Below are 24,375 nucleotides of genomic sequence, written 5' to 3'. Positions count from 1 at the left end.
TTCAATCCAAAGCAAATACATTTAGTAAAATTCAATCCAGACATGTACATCTGGTAAAATTCAATCCAGACAAGTGCATCTGGTAAAATTCAATCCAGACAAGTACATCTGGTAAAATTCAATTCAGACAAGTACATCTGGTAAAATTCAATCCAGAGCAAATACATTTGGTAAAATTCAATCTAGAGCAAGTGCATCTGGTAAATATCAATCCAAAGCAAATACATTTGGTAAAATTCAATCCAGAGAAAGCACATCTGGTAAAATTCAATTCAGACAAGTACATCTGGTAAAATTCAATCCACAGCAAGTACATCTAGTAAAATTCAATCCAGACAAGTACATCTGGCAAAATTCAATCCAGACAAGTACATCTGGTAAAATTCAATCCAGACAAGCGCATCTGGTAAAATTTAATCCAGAGCAAGTACATCTGGTAAAATTCAATCCACAGCAAGTACATCTAGTAAAAGTCAATCCAGACAAGTACATCTGACAAAATTCAATCCAGACAAGTATATCTGGTAAAATTCAATAAAGACAAGCGCATCTGGTAAAATTCAATCCAGAGCAAGTACACCTGGTAAAATTCAATCCAAAGCAAGTGCATCTGGTAAAATTCAATCCAGACAAGTACATCTGGTAAAATTCAACCCAGACAAGTACATCTGGTAAAATTCAATCCAAAGCAAATACATTCAGTGAAATTCAATCCAGAGCAAATACATTTGGTAAAATTCAATCCAGAGCAAGTACATCTGGTAAAATTCAATCCAGTGGAAGTACGTTTGGTAAAATTCAATCCAGGGCAAGTACATCTGGTAAAATTTAATCCAAAGCAAATACATTTGGTAAAATTCAATCCAGAGCAAGTACATCTGGTAAAATTCTATCAAGAGCAAGTAAATTTGGTAAAATTCAATCTAGAGCAAATACATTTTATAAAATTCAATCCAGAGCTAATACATTTGGTAAAATTCTATCCAAAGCAAGTACATTTAGTAAAATTCAATCCAGAGCAAATACATTTAGTAAAATTCAATCCAGAGCAAATACATTTGGAAAAATTCAATCCAGACAAGTACGTCTGGTAAAATTCAATCCAGTGGAAGTACATTTGGTAAAATTCAATCCAGAGCAAGTACATCTGGTAAAATTCAATCCAAAGCAAATACATTTGGTAAAATTTAATCCAGAGCAAATACATTCGGTGAAATTCAATCCAGAGCAAATACATTTGGTAAAATTCAATCCAGAGCAAGTACATCTGGTAAAATTCAATCCAAAGCAAATACGTTTGGTAAAATTCAATCCAGAGCAAGTACATCTGGTAAAATTCTATCAAGAGCAAGTAAATTTGGTAAAATTCAATCTAGAGCAAATACATTTTATAAAATTCAATCCAGAGCTAATACATTTGGTAAAATTCAATCCAGAGCTAATACATTTGGTAAAATTCAATCCAGAGCAAGTACATTTAGTAAAATTCAATCCAGAGCAAGTACATCTAGTAAAATTCAATCCAGAGTAAGTCAATCTGGTAAAATGTAATCCAGAACAAGTACATCTGGTAAAATTAAATCCAGAGCAAGTACATTTGGTAAAATTCAATCCAGAGCAAGTAAATCTTGTAAAATGTAATCCAGAACAAGTAAATCTGGTAAATGATTCAGCAGTAGTGATGAACAAAAAATAAAAAATAAAATGTGTAAATTCAGCAACTGGTGTACAGCGTCATGATGTTGACTTGAAATAAAATGAAACCCATTCATCACAAATGGTTTTAGTTATTTTCCACACTGAACAACAAGATAAATTAAGTCTCAATTAAATAAGATTAACTTTTATTTGTTACTGCTTTTATTGAAAATGCCATTTCTTGAAAACAATTAATCGCAAGGAAGTCAAATATAGTGGGTTTAGCACTATTTATATTCCCTTGCAAACACTAAGATCTCCAGAAAGTCATTTATAGTGGACCTTGCCCTGATTTGTACTTACCTTGTTTTCCCTTCTTGAAACTGTATAGCCTTTCATCAGTCCTGTGTCAGCATCACAAGCATAAATATAGAGTGATGACAATACATTCTTAAGGTGCTCTTGGATGCTTTCTGGATAGGTGTGCACCTGTGAAATTAAAAAGATACTGTCTCATACAGTAACCAAAATTGTTTAAATTAAGAACTTACTTGTTAATGAAACACAACAAGTATTACACATAAATAGCAAGAATGTACATATCTTGGAAACACAATATGTATTACACAGGAATAGCAAGAATATAATTATCTTGGAAACACAGTGTGTATTACACAGGAACAGCAAGAATATAATTATCTTGGAAACACAGTGTGTATTACACAGGAACAGCAAGAATATACTTATCATGGAAACAGTTTGTATTACACAGGAACAGCAAGAATATAATTATCTTGGAAACAGTGTGTATTACACAGGAACAGCAAGAATATAATTATCTTGGAAACACAGTGTGTATTACACAGGAACAGCAAGAATATAATTATCTTGGAAACACAGTGTGTATTACACAGGAACAGCAAGAATATACTTATCTTGGAAACAGTGTGTATTACACAGGAACAACAAGAATATAATTATCTTGGAAACACAGTGTGTATTACACAGGAACAGCAAGAATATACTTATCATGGAAACAGTGTGTATTACACAGGAACAGCAAGAATATACTTATCTTGGAAACACAGTGTGTATTACACAGGAACAGCAAGAATATACTTATCATGGAAACAGTGTGTATTACACAGGAACAGCAAGAATATAATTATCTTGGAAACAGTTTGTATTACACAGGAACAGCAAGAATATAATTATCTTGGAAACACAGTGTGTATTACACAGGAACAGCCAGAATATACTTATCATGGAAACAGTGTGTATTACACAGGAACAGCAAGAATATAATTATCTTGGAAACACAGTGTGTATTACACAGGAACAGCAAGAATATAATTATTTTGGAAACAGTGTGTATTACACAGGAACAAAAATATTACACGTTGTTAAATTTGAGGATGCTTAAGAGAGAACTAATAAAACTAGTGCCCATGATGTGAAAATGAGTATGTAAAAAATAAACAAGAGTACTGTGAATGCCACATTACGTACCCACCCTATGTTTAACAGACCCATATGTAGGCACTAGTATCAAATGAATGAGGTCTCAATGAGGTTGATATCTGGTTAAGGTATGCAGTCTTTAACTCAACTTAACGAGCAAACATAATTATTTTCTCATCAGATCTACCAAGGCCATGTCCACAGACCTTTATACCCCACAATCTATGGGTTTTTTTATTGCCCCATCCACAAAGTCTGGTCAAGGAACTTACTCAAAACCTCCCCAAAAATCAGCAAAAACAATATTTCTTTAAGCCACAAAAACCTTGACCTTCGACTTTTTGACCCGACATTCAATACCCTTCATCCATAACCTAAGTGCAAGCCTCCATAAGCTTCATGGTCCAAACTGAAATTTTGTGCAGGACCTGTTTTTTCTTCTTCAGCTACAGTGACCATGACCTTCTGACCCCAAAAGTAATAGGCTTCTTCCTCTCACCATGTGCAAACCATCTATACAATTTTTCCAGGTCTGTCATCTAGAATAAATGCTACTGTGTGGGAAGCATTTTTCTTCTTCCATCACATTAAGCTTTACTATATAAAAAATTACCCATAAAATTAATAAGGCTCTTCATTTCCTCATGTTCAAGAAATTCACTAAATTTGGAAACAGTAGATGGTGAATAAATGGAATTATTGTATGGAAACCATTTGTCTTCTTTTTAATCACAGTAACCCTGAGCTTTGACCCCAAAATCAATAGGGTTGACATTAAAATCAATATGGCTGACCCCAAAACCAGTAGGGTAGACACCAAAATCAATAGGTTTGACCACAAAATCTAAAGTGTTGATTCCAAAATCTATAGGGTCGACCTCAAAATCAACATGGTTGACCCCAAAATCAGTAGGGTCAACCCAAAAATCAATAGGATTGACTCCAATATCAAGTCTGGAAACAGTAGATGGTGAATAAATGGAGTTAGTGTATGGAAACCATTTGTCTTTTTTAAATCAAAGTAATCCTGAGCATTGACCCCAAAATTAATAGGGTTGAGATCAAAATCAATGTGGTTGACCCCAAAATTAATAGGTCTCTTACTTATTCCAAGTCATTCATAATGTTTGGTAACTCAAGCTATTGTGTGAATTAAACACGGTATCAGATGGATGGACAGATGGATGCCAGACCACATCATGATATAATTCCTTCTTATAGAAAGGGAATGTGCCTTATCATTTGCACCTTAAATTTGATTATATAAACAGTCATATAATTTTATTATGGAAAAGATCTTATTTCTGATTACGCTATTTGAGCTTTGTTGATAAATCCATACAGTTGTATAATGAATTAATGATGTTGATAAATTAAAAGATATATAATGAATTCATCATCACTTAACCCAAAAGGTCGTTGGGGCATCAAAGATGACTTTACAACCGATTCTCTACATCTGTCCCTGTTCTCTGCTGCCCTTTGGGAATCTCCAAATCCCATGTCTGTCCACTCCTTAATTTACCAGTTAACAACTTAATTATGACAATGAAATTCACAGACCTGAAGCACAGAAAATGAGCACTCAATCTGCCAAGATGCAGATAGAGTTAGCATATCAGAACCTTGGCAAGTGAAGATGCTCTCTTAGTTAAGCAGTAGTATCAAATTTATCATTCTAAAGATTATGCCATGAATTTCAAAGAAACATTACCATTGTCTTTTAATGTTTTTGCTAACTCTCATATGGCTAAGATTATTTCTTAAATCTCCTACTAAATTTCTTGCATTTTAAACTTTGTTCTTTCTAAAAAATAAAATGTTTACATACTATTATATGACATGTTCCCGGTCAAGGTAAATCCCAAGGAATGACAGTACCATCATATAGAAAAATAAGTAAGGAAAGATGAAAGTTTTTACTAGCAATTTGCTGTTGGCATGAAAATCTTAATATTCTATAATAATGATTGAATTTACCAGTTAACATGTTTGCTCCCACTGACATTGTCGGAATCTGAATTTTGTTTTAATGAAAAAGAAAGCCGAATACACATATGCTAGCTGAGTTATTCTTGCAGTCTTGCTAAGCTACCCAGGATTGGGAGGCAGGACAGAAATAAAGATGCCCTGCTGAAAGCAATTAACTAAAGATGCCCTGCTGAAAGCAATGAATAAAGATGTCCTGCTGAAAACAATTAATTAATGATGCCCTGCTGAAAGCATTGAATAAAGACGCCCTGATGAAAACAATTAAATATAGATCCCCCTTCTGAAAGCAATTAAATAAAGATCCCCCTGCTGAAAGCAATTAAATAAAGATGACCTGCTGACAGCAGTTAAATAAAGATGCCCTGCTGAAAGCAATTAAATATAGATGCCCTGCTGAAAGCAATTAAATAAAGATTCCCTGCTGATAGCAATTAAATATAGATGCCCTGCTGAAAGCAATTAAATAAAGATGACCTGCTGAAAGCAATTAAATAAAGATGCCCTGCTGAAAGCAATTAAATAAAGATGCCCTGCAGAAAGCAATTAAATAAAGATGCCCTGCTCACAGCCATTAAATAAAAATGTCCTGCTGAGTGTGTGTGTCTGATTTGGATTTTTAATGCAGCTTTAACAATTTTTCGGTCATATCGCTACGATGTCTCCAATGTGGCAGTTTATAGTGATGTCTAGCACATTATCATGACTTCAGGCCGACCAGTCCTGACAGTAGCCTCTTAATGCTGAGTGCCAAGTGAGGCAGCTGTTAGAGCCATTTTTGTAAGTCCTTGGTATGACTTGGTCAGGGATTGAACCCACAACCTTCCGCATCTGAAGCGGATGCTCTAACCACGGTCCTGCTGAGAGCAATTAGATAAATATGTACTATGAAAAGCAATTAAATAAAGATGTCCTGCTGAAAACAATTACATAAAGATAACCTGTTGAAAGCAATTAAATAAAGATGCCCTGTTGAAAGCAATAAATAAATCCAGCTGAAAACAATTAAAGATGAAATGCTGAAAGCATTAAACAAACCTTGCTGAAACAATTAAATAAAGATGCCCTGTGGAAAGCAATTAAAAAAGATGCCCTGTTGAAAGCAATAAATAAACCCTGCTGAAAACAATTAAAAAAAGATGCCCTGTTGAAAGAATTAAATGTTGTTGTTGCTGTTTTTGTGTGATTTAACGCCATTTTTCAGCAAATGATATGCTATGCATGGCGGCCAGTATTAATGGTGGAGGAAGAACCCGGGAAAACCTTGGGAAGAACCACCGACCCACGAGAAGCTACTGGCAAGCTTTCTTACATAACACATTGGCCAAATCCTAGACTTGAACCCACATAAACAGAGGTGAGATGGCAGTGATCTGTAACAGAGAGCGCTTTAGACCACTCAGCCAATCGGGGCCCCAAAGAATTAAATAAACCCTACTGAAAACAATCAAATAAAGATGTCCTGCTGAAAGCAACTAAATAAAGCCACCCTGCTTAAAGCAAGTAAACGAAGATGAAATCAATTTCATGTCCTGCTAAAAGCAACTAAATAATGATGTCTTGCTGAAAGCAATTTGGGCATAAAACAAGCTTTTTAATCACAAAATGGTCTCAAAGCAGCATTATTATCTTTAATACTCTTAATTAAATGATATAAATCAATTACAATTAAAAGTTTAGAAGGCAAATTATTAAGTAGATTACTAATCACATTTACATAAGGAAGCTGTTCCTCAACCTCGAATCCAGCAATCTTGGAAAGTCAAAAAAAATTGTTTTTCCCATTTACATTCCATATAGACAAACAGAAGAAACTCTTCCCAACCTTTCCCCTTACCAATGCTAAATGGCTGCAACTGTTTATCAGTTTTGTTTGAGTAATTAACCAATGAGGATGCTACATTTGTGAGAGGGTGTGGGAGGATTTAATAGTAATGTGACTGGGCAAGTATGTTCAGAAAGACATAATTTAATTATCTTCTTTAAATACATTCCCTGATCACATGAATATGTGAAGAATAGGTAACAGGAGGAACGCTCCCATGAGGGATAAAGGATTCTTCCTGTACGTGATGAAACTGGACTCCTTATAACAAAAAAAGCACAACTGGCATGATGCCAGTGCCGGTGTACAATAAAAGGAAGCAACCAACTTTTTTCTTACAGTGTAATCACCAGGTGAATCCAGTGAAAGCACTGTTCCATGCCTGTGATAAGACTCTGCTGACTTTAACCAGGTCTGGTCCGAGCTGCAACCATTGGATCAACAAACAGATTTCTTGTCTCTGAAGCTTGATCATGAAGATAGAAGTTAGAGATGGTTGACTCTGCATGCCAGGCAACTGCATCTATTATATTTCATATTACCAAGATACATTCAAATGGAGGCTTACTGAGACAGATCTATTTCATGAGTTTTAATTTTCATAAAGATGTACTTGATCCATTGAGATCTCTGAGTACGCAGGGCAAATGTTTCACTATTGCCATGATGCCTGGGCTTGGATGGTTACATCCACTTTCAATGTCTTGACCAGAATAAAGAGGCATTGCCACCCTTTTCTCCAGCACGTTTCCATGTGTTTTAGAACCAGGTACTGCATAACTGCCTTCCTAGACTTGTCAATAGAAGAAAGGGGATTGATGATGATTCTTTGATGCCCATAGAAAAAATACTCTTCTTTGTTATGAAGTCTGCTTACATCATCAGAACCACTGAACCATCCAACCCATACTGAGTTTGGGTCTACTGAAAGGGCCTGCAATTTACCAACCCCACACGATTTAGTTCGAGCTATCAAGAAATGCGTGTATGACAGCAGCTTCATGGAGGTACTGATTAAGGGCTCAAATTGGTCTGAACTGAGCCATGTCAGTATCCAATAAAAATTCCACTTATGAACAGCGCATGAGATTTTGGTCTATTAAAATTCAAAACTAATAGGTCTGATAACGCCTTCTTTTGACATATCTATTTTACTGCAATGCCTACATGTATCCAATATCATGGAATGGTAGATTTTGATTACAGTAATGGGTGCTACCTTTTCATCCTCAAAAATCCAGAGAACTTTTTTTTAGCTATTTCTGAGATTAAAGCACTCAGAGGGGCAATATTGTTGTTGCAGCAGTTACTGAAAATCTGCCACTTCGGCTCTAACATCTTTTAAGTGGAGGGAATTCTAAATTTTGAGATTCTATCCAAGACAGTAGGCTGAACTTCTTTTATTCACAAGGGATTCCAGACAAGAATCAGAAATGAATCAGTAGCCTGTTGGGTCATGCATGTTGCTTTAAGTGCTTGCTAGGTCTCAGTGACATTTTCCTGGGTACATCCATTGCTAGATCTAGCAGACTGTTCACCCAGGGCCTGTCACACCTCAGAATCACGTTGCAATACTGGCCACCGACTTTTTTAAATTAATTTTAGGTAACTGGACAAAGGAAGGAGTATAGGTGTAGCCCCAAAATTCACAAATTCATTAAAAGATCATTGAGTGGATGGATCATTTTGCGTTATGGGTCATGCCTTTTCTTTACACTATTTTGTGTTATGGGTCTTGCCTTTTCTTTACACTATTTTGTGTTATGGGTCTGGCCTGTTCTTGACACTATTTTGTTTTATAAGTCTGGCCTGTTATTGACACTATTTTGTGTTATGGGTCTGGCCTGTTCTTGACACTATTTTGTGTTATGGGTCTGGCCTGTTCTTGACACTATTTTGTGTTATAGGTCTGGCCTGTTCTTGACACTATTTTGTGTTATGGGTCTGGCCTGTTCTTGACACTATTTTGTGTTATGGATCTGGCCTGTTCTTAACACTATTTTGTGTTATGGGTCTGGCCTGTTCTTGACAATGAACTGGTCAAGACACTGAGCCTACCCAGAATATGCCTGACCTGGCCAGTTATATTTATCTTGGCACACCAACAGAGAAAATCCCACACCAGAATATACAGTGCTAGTGATTTCATGCCCCCTGTTTGAGAGATATGTCACCATCACAGAATTTGTCCAAGATATTGAGAAACTACATTTTCCATAAGCCCGGTTCTTCCAGAAATGAAACGTGTATATTGTAGACTTCATTTCTAGGATGTTGATGTGGAAATGTAACTCTTGTGGATCCCATTCACCAATGACTTATCAAAGGTGGGCAATATACATAGCTGCCAACCTTCCAGGCTCACAATTAGTGAAAATAAGGATAAAAAGTCGTGAATTTGGAAATAAATTAGTGAAATATACCATGACAATAACTCCATCCACTCTGACCACTCCATCCACTCTGACCGTCAATACTCACTATATCAAGTTTGCAATTAAAAACTAAAACACTACATATATGCATAAATATTTATCAAGACATGATACTATGTCAGACTTGAACTTCCTCAACTGCTTGATTGTAAATTTGTTTTCTAAACAGTTCAGACTTCTTGCCTGCTGGTTGATCTTGGTGACTAAAATTGCTGACAAATTTTCTGCTGTTAAGAAGGCCATATAGTCTGTCTTTTTTCCTGACTAGAGAAAATACTCTTTTGCTGTCACTGTTGCTGTGAGGAATGCACAGAAGCTGCAGCACTTTGGTTCTTCCAAAGGAAAATTTGGAAGCGATTTTTGAATCCTGGAACATTTGCCAGAACAAATGTTTAGCATGGTCTCCAGCTGACAAAGGTAGATTGTGTTCGACAAGAAAACTCACAAATAATGCTTCAGCGTTGGAAGCCTGCAGGTCTTCTATCGATGGCTTAAAATATTCCAGAGCTGAAATCTGCAAATTCTTAATTTTCCCAACTTCTACCTTGTTTTTTGCAACTGATGTGCTTCCTCACATCGTCTTTGCGATGGCACACTGAATTCAAAAAGCGTGATGAATATCAATATTTAATGGCAGAAGGCATGGCCAATTTTTTATATATTCCAAATTAAACATTCACTTTTTGAGTAATACATTTCTTTTCCCATGGTGGTGAAGACATTTTCAAGATCTTATATGCGATGCTGAATGATAAGTCAAATCAGTGCTGGTGACGCATGTGCGAAGCAAAATTCCAGTTAGGCCCTTATAAAAGCATTTGTAAAACTACTCTTATACATATAGATTAAAATAGGCTAAAATGCTTGCTACCAGAAAGAATCCTTTACTGTACTAATCGGCTGTAGATCTACTAATATTGTGACCAGCAGTACCAGACTGTTTGGGCAACTGCGAATATCACGACTAGCGCTTAATGAGAAATTGGTTATTTTATTAAAGATTTTAAATAATTGAGGATTGAAGGATTGGAGAATTCATGAATTTTTAGCTTGCAGCGTGAATCTGTGAATTGCTGAAAAAGTCGTGAAATTCACACCAAATTTGTGAGGGTTGGCAGCTATGAATATATGATCTCAAAAACTAATTTCTGATTTGGGCTTTTACAAAGAAATTTCTGCTTTTGTTGCGCCACTGACACAGGAAAGACCCTTCATTCAAGGGCATGACTTTTTGATGTAGATACCTGGAAATTGGAAGTCACTGAGCTAGCAGGGCAAAGGGAACAGGAAGAGACAGCCGAGGAGAATCAAATCGCTGCAGCAATGTGTAATCCCAGAGTTGCAAAAGCTCTCGTGGCACTAGCTATCATCTGATATGCAGACCTATTGATCACTTAGTAACTAAGGCAGTGGATTCTTATGCATCAATGCTACCCACATTTTCAGTCAGTCAAAAACTAGCAAGCAAAGCCAAATCTATCACATAATTAGTGATCATGACTTAGAGATAGCATACTACTCATATGTGTTTACCTCATATGCAATATAAACAGGAAAGACAATTTTTTCCCCTTTTTTCTTTGAATGTTAGATTCCATTAAAAGTGGAGCATCGCCTTATCGTTAATGTGATATTCAGAGCATAAATTTCTTTCAAGCAAAATGCTGTCTGCTTATATCCTGTTGTCACCTTGCCATATTTTAAATACCAAAGTTACAATCAATTACACACTTGTTAGAACAACACTGAGATACAGTGACTAGCCGTGGAGAGTTATTTCCTATAACATGACCATCAAAGGTGGGGTGTGTGTGTGACTTAAACTGATATTTACAGTTTTGTTCTAAATTGCAATTCTTTTTAATAGTGTTTCTGTAAAGTGGAAAAATACTAATGAAATAATTTTGTGACTTTTTCCCATTCTATACTTACAGTCACTTTCATACTCAATGTTAATGATGTATTGTGAGATGAAGTTCCTGATATTTTTTGTGACTTTCCAAAAAGTATGATGAAAATATCTTTCAAAAAAGCTGTCTTCTAATTTCAAGAATGTGCTTAAATTGATAAACTTTAAAAATCAAGGTATTCCTCATTGCTGATGAAACCTGTACAATAGATTCATAGCTAATAAAATAGGATTTAACAGTCCTATTTTTGGCCCATGACGAGGCTAAAACTTTTTTCAAAGCTGAAGAGTGGCTATCCACAAAGAAGAGCACACAAGTTATCAACTTGCAGTAGCAAATGTTTGTCTGGCCATGCTCTCTACACACCACGGTCACTAAATTTGGCATAACAATACGAAAACAATTTCTATCCAATGTCTGCAAAATTATGTTATTGCAAATATGTACACAGAGAATGTCTGTGCATTAAATACCTCATCATCGAATAAAAATAATTGAAGATAATTCTGGTAATGTACACCTGGGATCCAGGGAAAGCACTTTGAATGTGGAATTCTCACTTGTAGATGCAATTTAGAATTCTGTATCATTTTCATATGAACTCTCCATGTAATCGGATTACTCTGGCATACAGTTTTATAGAAGTGCCTTCCCCAGGTAACATGTATGTTTTAATAGAACAGCCCTTAGTGTTTGCTCCAACTCTACCTGATCTTGACTATCCAGAAACACAACTCCCTTCAAAAACTGTTCATCCATCTCACCCAGGAGGAAAGCCTGCCTCACAATGTAATTTAGAACTACTCCCCCAGAAGGCATGTCCTTCACCAGCAGGCCAGTGATTGGGTTAAAGGCAAACAAATGACCACGTCCAGAGATCTGAAGTAAATTGATCAATAAATTTTATTCTAATATGCAACAAGTAAAGCCCTAATAAAGATAATAAATGACAGACTTCTTGTTACATGATGTGTGTGTGAGGACTGACTTAACAGGAGATGGTAATGATTTATTGCAATGTGACAGCTTTGCATTTTTAGGCTGCTCAAAGAAATCAATACTTCTGTTGTATGCAATATAATTTAAGTTTTGGGTCTATTAATTTCAAGTTACGTATGTATTAAAATTTTTTGCTTATCCAAAACTGTCTGAATGGACTGAACAGAGATATGCAATACAGCTCTGTTGAAGAGCATCTTTTGGGATCAGTTCAATTATTTTAATCTGAAGTCTTCTCCTTTTTTCAAATATCAATTCTGTTATAATTTTGCCATTTTATACAAATATCCATTTAAACGTGACATTTAATTTTTATTTTTTTAACCCAAGTACACACTTTTGTTTTCTCTGAAGAAGTATTTATTATGCCAGAGGAGTTGTAAAAGCAAAGTTCATTATGATGAGAATCAAGTGCAATCAATTTATGTCATTTAATGGATAGATAGACATATAAACAGACTGCAGACAGATACACAGATTGATAATAAAGAGATAGATATATGAACAGATGCTTTCAAAGACACACACACAGTAGATTGATAAGAGATATATAGACCGATGGTTTCACACACATACAGACACACACATAAATACAGACTGAAAGACAAACAGATAAATACTTTGTTTTTGCCAATAACAACACCCTGGGGAGGATGAGGGAAGTGTGAGGTTCCACGCTGAATATACAGCAACAGTTTATCTTTGCCTAGGCTCACGAAGGGAGATAAATCTGGTAGGTAATGTTGCCACAGAATATGACCTGTCCTGCTTGACATTCCAAAAACCTAAGAAAAAATACATAAAAGGCATAACATGAAAGCTGTATTAAATCATAATAATCTTTAGAGTTACATGTCTGCTTAGGATGGCCTGGAAATGCCACCTTTCAAAGCAAAAATAAAGTAAATTGTCCTGACAGTAAATCTGTCAAAGTTGCAAAAATTTCCTAACTTAAAAATGTAGACTGTACATTAAATTATACTTTCTCCTGCACAACATCTGAAGCCGCAAGAACCAAAGATATCTGAGTTTTGTTCAACCTATCTCAGGATGTGATTTTAGAGTGCCTGACATAAAACTGTTCTAGTGAATGAAAACACACACTGAAACACACGGTAAAGAATTACATTTAAATGTATGAATTACCTTCCCAGCAGCTGTTGCTATTACAATCATCTTGTGGAGGTTAAATTCATCTCGTAATAATTCCTCCTCCTCCTCGTCTTCATTTTCATCAATCTTTTTCAAAGTTAAAGGGTGATGGCGGTGGCCTTGCAGTTGCTGTATCTTTCGTTCAAAGAAGGTCTAAAATGGATTGAGTGAAGAAATAAATTAAGGAAAAGAAAACTACTTTCTGGGAGATGTATTAGTTTGTGCATGGTAAAACATAAGTACCTTAAACAAGACATAAGGCCATGATGGAGCATCATGTGTTTTTTAATATAAAACTCCTTTTTCATTGGTCAGAGGGCTGAACTTTTGAATCCTAAATTAATAGGTGTCTTCCATGACTTACAAGCAAATCAGCCTGATAAAAGCCACATAACCTAAGTTATTTGGCAAAACAAATGTGTCTTTTTTCTGTCTCAGTGACCTTGATCTTTAGACTAAACTAATGAATTTAATGCATACAAATTATTGGTCCATTATATAATCATGAACTTTGTTTTAAAAAAATGCATATATTATAAAAATGAATTAAAGCTAATAACTTAACCATATGGACTTTAAAAGAGAATGTAATGCTCCTAAGGTTTACAATACAAGATGATATTTGATATTTAAGATCTGAACTTCAAAACTTTACAAGATACACGAGGTCACGGAGTTTGAAAATCGATTACACGCTGCATGAAATGACGTTGTAAGCAAAAAGTTGTACACTACATGCTGTGTCCTATTGTTTTTATTTTAAGGCTTATGACTTCATAAAATCTGTAAAAAATTAAATTCTTATAATTACATATAGTTTAAAAAATAATGCAGAAATATAAGCAATAGTAACAAAACAACCATTGTCAAAGCCCATGAAAAAGGCACATGAATACGAAAGTAGTTCCTTTCTGGTGTTATGAACAAACATCTTCATCTATATCAAATGATGTGATTTTAACCAATCTAATGCTTGTCACAAAAGATTTTAAAAAATGTGTAGTCATTATCACTGGGATAAATGTGAATGTCACGTGAAAAAAAGACAAATTGATGTGCTCTGTAACATTCAAATTAATGTACAATCAAATCTCATTACAATGATGCAGGTTTGTTTACCAATCATTTTGTTATAGCAACCAATATGTCATTGTAAAAATTTGTATTTAATTTAGAGGAATTATTTTATTTGCCTTATCAATGTAAAACCAGCATGTACAAATCATCAGAAGAAGCCAGAAATATAAATTTACACTTGGCACCTGAAAATTCACTTAACCTACTCAACATTTCTGGTGGTTGAGTTAAATTTCCAATTACCTGAGGCTGTTACATGCATTTAATTATAACAATTGTAAATAGTCAATTTATTTCTGACATATTCTACTCAATAATACAAATGTATTTTTCCCTGGTTTTGTTGTTAGTTCAAAACAAACAAGCCAAACTAGGTAGGTAGATTGGTAAACTAACCTATCTACCTACCTACCTACCTAGTTCGGCTTGTTTGTTTTCCCAAGTGCAACTCTGACTCACTGATGACAAGTCACCCCATCAGATTTATCTGACTTGCAAAATAGGTCAGACTTATAAGAGAGTGAAAGAGAAATTGGCTTTCTGTAGCATTAAAAAATATGTGCGTGGGGTGGGGTTTCAACATAAAGTCAAGTTGATTTATAAGTGAGTACAAGAAAAAGGCACAGATTTTAAAATTTGACAAAATGTATATTAGATAAAAGGCACATTTTAAAATCTAGTAAGAGATATAAACAATAAAGGCACAGATTTTGAAATTCAGTAAAAGTTATATAACATAAAAGGTAAAGGTACAATTTAAGCAATCCATAAAATTATTATGCAAAGAAGGCTGGTATTTTTAGCATTTTGGTGTGAAAGGTGAACAAAATCACTATATCCTTGTTCTGCACCTTTTGTCAATCAGTCTGCAGCATTATCTACTCCCCACCTTCCTAACTTGTTTCTTACTCACAGAGGTAGGTGTTTGTAATCTACTCCCCACCTTCCTAACTTGTTTCTTCCTTACAGAGTTAGATGTCTGTAATCTCCTCCCCAGCTTAACTTGTTCTCTCTCAAGAAGGAAGGTGTTTTTAATCTCATTCAGTCTTAATTTTTTCTCCATCAATGAGGTATTTGTCTGTAATCTCCTCCCCACCTTTCTAACTTGTTTCTTTCTCAAGGAGGTAAGAGTCTGTAATTAATCCCCACTTTTCAAACTTGTTTCTGCCTTATGAAGGTAGGTGTCTATAATCTCCTTCCCACTTTCCACATTTGTTTCTCTCTTATGGAGGTAGGTGTCTGTAATCTCCTCCCAATTAACAAACTTGTTTCTCTCTTATGGAGGTAGGTGTCTGTAATTGCATCCCCACTTTCCAAACTTGTTTCTAGGTAGGTGTCTGTAATCTCCTCCCCCACTTTCCAAACTTGTTTCTCCCTAATGAAGGTAGGTGTCTGTAATTACCTCCTCACAAGAAAATTTAAAGCAGCATATCTACTTTACTGGAAATCAGTAATCTTCTACTCATCTCTGCTTTACTGGAAATAAGGGGGCCCCGAGTGGTCTAAAGCGTTCTCTGTTATGGATCACTGCCATCTCACCATTGTCTGCATGGGTTTGAGTCTCTGATTCGGCTAATGTGGGTATGTGAGAAACCTTGCCAGCAGCATTTCGTGGGTTGGTGGTTCTTTCCATGGCATTCCCTGCGTTCTTCCTCCACCATTATTACTGGCCGCCATGTATAGCCTATCGTGTGCTGAAAAATGGCGTTAAACCCTACAACAACAACAACTGGAAATCGGTAATCTTCTACTCCTCTCTGCTTTACTGGAAATCGGTAAATGACTGTTGTAAATAATTTCATTGTAGAAACAGAGCTGACTGTCCTGAAAAATGTTCATTATAGTGATATTCTTATATCATATCTACTTTACTGGAAATCGGTAATCTTCTACTTATGGGAGTTGACTGTCAAAGAATATGACTAATTAAAGAGTTGACTGTCATAAAGAATATCACTGTAATGAGAGCTGGCTGTCATAAAGAATTTCACTGTAATGGGAGTTGATTCTTGTAAAAAATATCACTGAAATGGGAGTTGACTGTCAAAGAATATGACCATAATAAGAGTTAACTGTCATAAAGAATATCACTGTAATGGGAGTTGAATGTCATAAAGAATATCACTATAACGAAAGTTGACTGTCAAAGAATATCACTGTAATGGGAGTTGAATGTCAAAGAATATCACTGTAATGGGAGTTGAATGTCAAAGAATATCACTGTAATGGGAGTTGAATGTCATAAAGAATATCACTATAACGAAAGTTGACTGTCAAAGAATATCACTGTAATGGGAGTTGAATGTCAAAGAATATCACTGTAATGGGAGTTGAATGTCAAAGAATATCACTGTAATGGGAGTTGAATGTCATAAAGAATATCACTATAACGAAAGTTGACTGTCAAAGAATATCACTGTAATGGGAGTTGAATGTCAAAGAATATCACTGTAATGGGAGTTGAATGTCAAAGAATATCACTGTAGTGAGAGTGGACTGTCAAAAGAATATAACTGTAAAGAGAGTGGAGTGTCATATAGAATATCATTGTCATGGGAGTTGAATGTCATAAAAAATATCACTATAATGAGCAATTACTGTTAAATATCACTGTAATGAGAAACGACTCATGAATGTCATTTTTAATGTGAGTTGACTGTTGTAAATAATTTCATTGTAGAATCAGAGCTGACTGTCCTAAAAAATGTTGTAATGAGAGTTGACTGTCCTAAAAATATTGTAATGAGAGTTGACTGTCCTAAAAATATTGAAATGAGAGTTGACTGTCCTAAAAAGTATTGTAATTATAATTAATGTTCATATAAAGTATCACTGTAATGAGAGTTTACTGTTCTAAGTCTTGTATGTGGCTATACAAATAACAGTTTCATCAGTACAATGTAATCTGATTTTAAAGTCTTGTATGCGGCTATACATTAACAATTTCATCAGTACAGTGCAATCTGATATTGAAGCATTTCAGCAGAACATGGCTGTTCATATTACACGTGTATAGTGATGGATGCCATTCATATTACACATGTATAGTGATGGATGCCATTCATATTACACATGTATAGTGATGGATGCCATTCATACTACACATGTATAGTGATGGATGCCATTCATACTACACATGTATAGTAATGGATGCCATTCATACTACACATGTATAGTAATGGATGCCATTTATATTACACATGTATAGTGATGGATGCCATTCATACTACACATGTATAGTAATGGATGCCATTTATATTACACATGTATAGTGATGGATGCCATTTATACTACACATGTATAGTAATGGATGCCATTTATATTACACATGTATAGTGATGGATGCCATTCATACTACACATGTATAGTAATGGATGCCATTCATACTACACATGTACAGTAATGGATGCCATTTATATTACACATGTATAGTGATGGATGCCATTCATACTACACATGTATAGTAATGGATGCCATTCATACTACACATGTATAGTAATGGATGCCATTTATATTACACATGTATAGTGATGGATGCCATTCATACTACACATGTATAGTAATGGGTGCCATTTATATTACACATGTATAGTGATGGATGCCATTAATACTACACATGTATAGTGATGGATGCCATTTATATTACACGTGTATAGTGATGGATGCCATTTTTGGAACAAGTATATTTTGTACTAAACTAAGCACATGACAAGCTCATTTATAATGTAATAAGAAATTGATGTCTCCAATGAACAGCATTATAGCAATGGAACACTGGACTTATTATGTGGACAGGCTTCTGACTGGTAAGGGTGTTCTATTCTCTTGCAAGTGTATCATTGTTCACTGAATCTTGAAATGGCTGGTTTTACAGTACACCCAAACATGTACCCTATGAATAAATGAAAGAGCTACCAGTATCTTTGGATCACAATATACAGTAAAATAAGTGTGTTCCAGACAAACAGTAAATAGATTTATCATAGCACCATGTTCAGGGAAAAGCCCCATTTCGATACTACAATCATTGATGTGAATGACCATTACGTCAGATCATGTGGTCCCTGTTAAAACTCTACTCATAATCAGCTATTTAACGTGGCCGGGTCGAATTTTCCACTCTCCAAAATGGAGGCTGTGTAATTCATTCAGTACTGTTTGTGAAAAGATAACCATAAGAAGCCGCACCATTTTCTGGATCTATAAAAATCTGAAATGTGTGCTTTCAATACTGCACCAAAGAGTCAGCTGCTGATTTCAGTAATGAGTCATCCACTTTTTTCAGTTACAAGTAGGACAAGCTCTCAAAATATTGCTTTTACTAAAATCTTACTTTTATTATCAACCAATCAGGGACAGTCAAACCCATATATACTCTATTTTATCTTCACTGATTTACAGTATGGTTCTCGTTCTTACACATCTGTAGTAATGTGAGTCTTTTAACAACTCTCAATGGTTGTATGCCTTTTTTGACCATGCTGACTGGACATACTGTAAGATAACGTTTAAGTAACAGAAATACCATGGGATAACCAGAGACCAATAAAATTGAATAGTCAAGTTATCTCCCTGCAAGGATGCTGCCAGGATTTCAAGATTTACTCTGTGTATGTGTGATCTCCAATGAGGACATGGTGGCAGGAGGAATAGCCATTGTTAAATATCTCCCTAACACCAGTTAAATATCTGTCACTCTTTCTTACTGTTCCACTCTGTTAAGGCTCTACTGAAATCAAAGTTCTCGAAGAGATGTCATCTCTAGTTGAATAGCGATTATTACTGTGACGTCATTGGGCATGGTCACATGGTTGTGGTGGGGTCTTGGTTGGGATGGCAGAAAGGCCATAGGCTTACTCCATATTTGACAGCTAATTATGATTTTGTCAAAAGAATTAAACATTTTCTAACAATTCAGTTGGACTCATAGTCAATGAACAAGTTCTAAAATTGATGTGTTTATTTTGGAGCTACGTTCCTCCATCACATTCAAGATTTGGATATACCAAAGGTGAAATTAGTACAGCTGCATCCTAAACTACTATTGTGGCTACTTCAAATGTTATTTAATGTGAGACTTTAATGCAAGAACTCATAGCTTCAGTCATTTTTGGGTTAAAAAATTAATTTCTTCTCAAACAACTCAATTTGGTGCAGATTACATTGTTTTTTTTAATGATACTGTGAGAATTCTTGATTTGTAAAAATTGCACAAGAAATGAACATCAGAAAATTACTACCACTGGGAAAATAATGATAGGAATATACAGAAATAATGATATTATTCTTTAAGTAGAATATGTGGTGACAATATGAGCGCTAGTTCAACAACTTTGCAAAAATACATCTTGTACAACTATTCTGTTGTTTCCAACAAAACTGTTAATATGGCAATAATTTCTGTCCACATATTACTTTAGTCCCTTGCTATTTAATAGTTTTAGATTTTACAATATTAAGCACATTTTATCTATTGACAATAACACATCATTACAAATATTTAGACCGCAAGAAAATAGAAGTTACAATTTTATTAAAAGCACTGGTACCAGTAGGACTAAAGGAGAGGGCAAAAAAAAAAGAAGCAGGATGAACAGATTAGTAGTGTAGTAAAGAATCCATATATCAGAATGACATCAAGTATTTCTTCATCAATTTCATCATTAGTTAATGACACTGCTTGAAATTGTAGTGTACTAGATAACAGATTTTTCTTAGTTATCCAATTTGTAGTACATATACCAAATGATGGCTTGGAATCAAGTTCCAAAAAGTCTGCAGAAAATACCACCACGATCAAAATATACAAAGGAAGAAATGAACACAAACAGGACAAATTTTATCCATCTTGCTTTGAGTTTACACAGATCAGTCAGTCTCTTATGTTTAATGAGAACATGTACTTCATTTGGTCATACAGCTGCATGATATAAAAGTTTGTCTCTTTATTCTTTTGTTACCATAGTGGTTCTGCCAACTAGAGATCTATACACACTTATTGGGATTCTCTGATGTTCCCAATGAGCATTAATCTGTTAATTGTTTCTGAATTTAATATGATCCTCCTCCTCTTTATACGAATAATATTCTGTGCTATGAATTCCTTTCACTGCCTGCTGTCTGAAACACATATGCGTAACTAGCTTGAAAAAGTTACTTTTTTACTTTTCTTTATGGTTGTGCAATTGTCAACATGTCATAGGTATGGCCACATGGGTATTCTCTCTTGGATATCTCTGTTCCAAAAATAAAAGTTTTGAACCAAAAGTCTCATTAGGATTTTAAAACTAAGAGTCCATGGCTCCCAATTTGGTAAAAATATGAGTCCCACCAGCAGAAGTTGCAGTCCCCTCCCAGAAAACTATGCAAATGGTAAGAACTTCTGGTTGCCATAGAGTTTAATTTTTACATTATTTATAACACTGACATAGCACTCATTTGTCCATCAGAGTGAGTCTGAAATTTGTTGATCCAAGGAAGGTCTTATTAAAAGCACTAAGCTAGGCATCACACACTTTCCTACACTTGGCTACTCTCCCTTCCAAACTATCAGTTCTAGCAACTTTAGCACTCTCCTGAATCTCATTACAATCTTCGTCAGTTTGCAGTCAAACCTCAAAATACTCTTTGAAGTTCAAGTCTCAACATGTCATGATTCCGAGGTCACGTGCACTGCTTATTCCGTTCCACTCGGAAATGAAAAAAATAATGAAAACTAAAGTTGTTTATTTGATGTACTGTTATAAATGATCACATGTACATCTCAGGGTCTTTCTGCTTCTGAATTCAAGCACTGTAAATGTCATTAGATTTTCCCATCCAGCTGCCCGTCAAAGCCTTTGATCTTGCCGCTCAGCTATTGCAGCATGTTCTTTTGATGTACTCTTATAATGGTGACGACTGGGGAGGGGGGCATTCAGCCACTAAATTCTGTCATTGTAAATATCAGCACAGCTAACTGATCAACACATTTTCCTACTCTGTAGGTGACTGTAGCAGGACTAGCAAGTCTTTGAATTTTACCGCCCACCTAATCAAACAAAATTGGCATCCAAATATGCATGATTATAAGCATTTCCGAGACCTCTGTCAGTTTTTACTAACATGAACTCTTGAACTCTGCCAAAGAGTCACTTCCTTGAATCAGTGCTTTGCTGCCTCTTATGCCAGATTTTTCTCTTCCATAATGCTGTATTACGGTTTTAAGTCCAACATTCCCATAGTCTGCTTGTTCAGACATGGGTATCTTGAATAAATATAACCGGCATATTGTCCACCCAACACGTACATCGGACTCGCACTACATTAATTTTAGGCTCAAAATCATACATTGGTATTTCCAGTGACATTTTCCCAATGTCCAATAGACTGATATACATGAAATTCATTGTCATCATAGCTATCACCAGCCAGTATTTGCCGACTGAAAAAGTCGTCTGAGGACAAACCATGTTGTGATTCAGCCATTTTGGTTTCCTGTGCGGCCCTTATTAGAAACATGCATATGTAAAACTTCCATGATGAAAGTAAGGCTAAAACTAACAAAAAATACTTGTTCCTGGGCCCAATGAACCAATCAAATTTAGTTTAACAGCCATTCATGTTGAAATGAAGTATCCAGAGATCTGGATGTCGCATCAAGCACTGTGAGACAGCTGCGGCAGTGCAAATTACGTCGCAAAATGCATTTTTAAAGTTAAAATTTAATAAAAAATGGCACACTGTGCAAAGCACATTTTTTTTTATCCGCGACATTGACATAATTTGCTGAACACATATCACTGCTTTAAAAGTATGCGAATTCATACCAATTACGTGTACTTGCGAGTATTGGCATCATTTTCTGACCCAATGTTTTATTCAAGTTAGATCGCTAGGAGGGGGTTAGATGCGATTTTAAATATATATTCTTTTTTTCTTCTGACAACCCCACCAGCGATTTCTCATTTTGTTAACAACCCACAACAGAAGTGATTTTCCAAACCAACCTTCCACTGTCAGAATCCAAATAGTTTGAAACACAACCTCCTACAGAAGTATTTTTGAAGTGCCGTCCAAGGGGAGGATATATGTTTTACTGGAACAGCCCTTATTAACATCTGGATAACAAACTACTTATCACGACAAAATTCACACATCACGATCATTTCTTTTATTGACAACTGGATAACAAACTACTTACCAACACAAAAATCTATACATCTTGATCAGTTTTCTGTATATGATCAATAAACTGTAAAATTAAGCTATCTGACTTACTCTTAGCTGTGAAATCTGTGTCTTAAGTCTTTTTATAAACATGGTGAGGATATTATCTGCAAAAAATAGACATAAATATGATAGGGATTATACTGTTCAAGGGCAATATGTATGATTGTTGATTTTTTTATAGTTTGAAATTAATCTCATAACATGCCCCAGAGTGCAAAGACAACAAAAATGCCGACCTTTAATTTCTGCCTTTGTGCACCTGAGTATTGTACATGAGTGATGACTGTATGCCTATACAATATTACATTTGCACACTGAACGGGAAGCAACTCAAGCAAACTGTTTCTTTGAGGAACAAACCAGACATGGGCCACCATGAGAAACATAATAATCACCATGCCAGATATAAAAATAGCTTTATTCTTTTTTCAAATCTATTAATATAAAACAACTAAAATTACAGCTGAAAAATCGACTGTCCTGCAGTTGCAGAATTGCAAAATTGTTTCTGGGCATGTCACATTTTATTCTATTCCTTGCAAGAAATTTAAAGCAGAAAATGTCCCCTGGTTTTTGTGCAATTAAATGAAAATCAGGCAAGTGGGTTATTTCAGGCTTTTTCCTGCCAGTAAGTCGGACACAAACAAAGGATTCAAAGGCTACGCCATATTGTTCCAAATATTCATTCTTAGTTTGACATAAATAAAGATGACCTAATCTTTCTATCATGAACTGATTTTGACTCTAGCTTTAAAATGAATGGTGATTCTTAGGGAAAATAATTAACATGCTTTGATTCATTATGGAATAATGCACATTCTCTGTGAACTAAATGTGTAATTGTTAAATTCAAATAGCTTCAATGCTAACAAGAGTACATTTCTTTTTTAAATTCTGAAAAAAAGTAAACATTACCAAAACAGTATTAAATCTTATCAGATCATCTATACATACAAATAAACCTATCAAATTTCAATGACACCTCATTGGTCTTGTTGTTATTGTGGGGTTTAATGCCATTTTTCAGCACACGATAGGCTATACATGGCAGCCAGAATTAATGGTGGAGGAAGAACCCAGTAAAACCCCGGAAAGAACCACTGACCCACGAGAAGCTACTGCCAAGCTTTCTCACATACCCACATTGGCTGAATCCGAGACTCGAACCGGTGCAGACAGAGGTGAGATGGCAGTGATCCGTAACAGAGTGCGCTTTAGACCACTCGGGGCCCTTATATCATAAGGTCTGAGCTTACTCAAGCTAACAAAGTATTTTTACCTCCCCAACAAAAAATTCTAAGTAAAACAAAAGTTCAAAGATACGAAAAGTTGCAACAATAGCCTGAAAATCTAATCAAGTTATCAACATATAATATAAATATTACAACCAAATGTCATTTGTCTTACTTGAGTGGTTTTGCTGAATCATGCTAATATGGTGTTCGGCAAACGTCCAACAAGTTATAAACAAAAGTATACAAATTTTAAAATAGCCGTAATGGCTTGTAAATCTAATCCAGTCATCTACTGATGACATCATGATAAAATTTGTAAAAAAAGTAATGGCTCTTAGTGTAATAGTTTTTGTGCTATCACACTGTAAGAGGTATTCGGTATGAATGTATAGAAAAGCAATGAAATAATATAAGCCCTTATGCTATTGTAGTATTGTCTGGCT

The 24,375-nt window shown here is 35.2% G+C and overlaps 1 protein-coding gene across 1 annotated transcript in view; it reads right to left on the bottom strand.

Annotated features, from left to right (window-relative positions):
* LOC149781636 (ER membrane protein complex subunit 1-like) overlaps positions 1-24,375 on the bottom strand; it is a 93,910-nt gene that overhangs the window by 29,914 nt on the left and 39,621 nt on the right. Inside the window, exons 14-18 of the mRNA XM_089935700.1 lie at positions 22,746-22,801; positions 13,404-13,562; positions 12,878-13,042; positions 11,967-12,137; positions 2,002-2,127 (exon numbers count right to left, since the gene is read on the bottom strand). Coding sequence (XP_089791826.1) covers positions 2,002-2,127; positions 11,967-12,137; positions 12,878-13,042; positions 13,404-13,562; positions 22,746-22,801 — 677 coding nt within the window. The remainder of the gene's footprint in view (positions 1-2,001; positions 2,128-11,966; positions 12,138-12,877; positions 13,043-13,403; positions 13,563-22,745; positions 22,802-24,375) is intronic.

This window comes from Sinohyriopsis cumingii, chromosome 15 (genome assembly GCF_028554795.1).
Source record: "Sinohyriopsis cumingii isolate HCF-2022 chromosome 15, ASM2855479v2, whole genome shotgun sequence".
NCBI lineage: Eukaryota > Metazoa > Mollusca > Bivalvia > Unionida > Unionidae > Sinohyriopsis > Sinohyriopsis cumingii.
The sequence above is the reverse complement of the archived record's forward strand: the minus strand, read 5'-3'. Positions and strand labels throughout refer to the sequence as shown.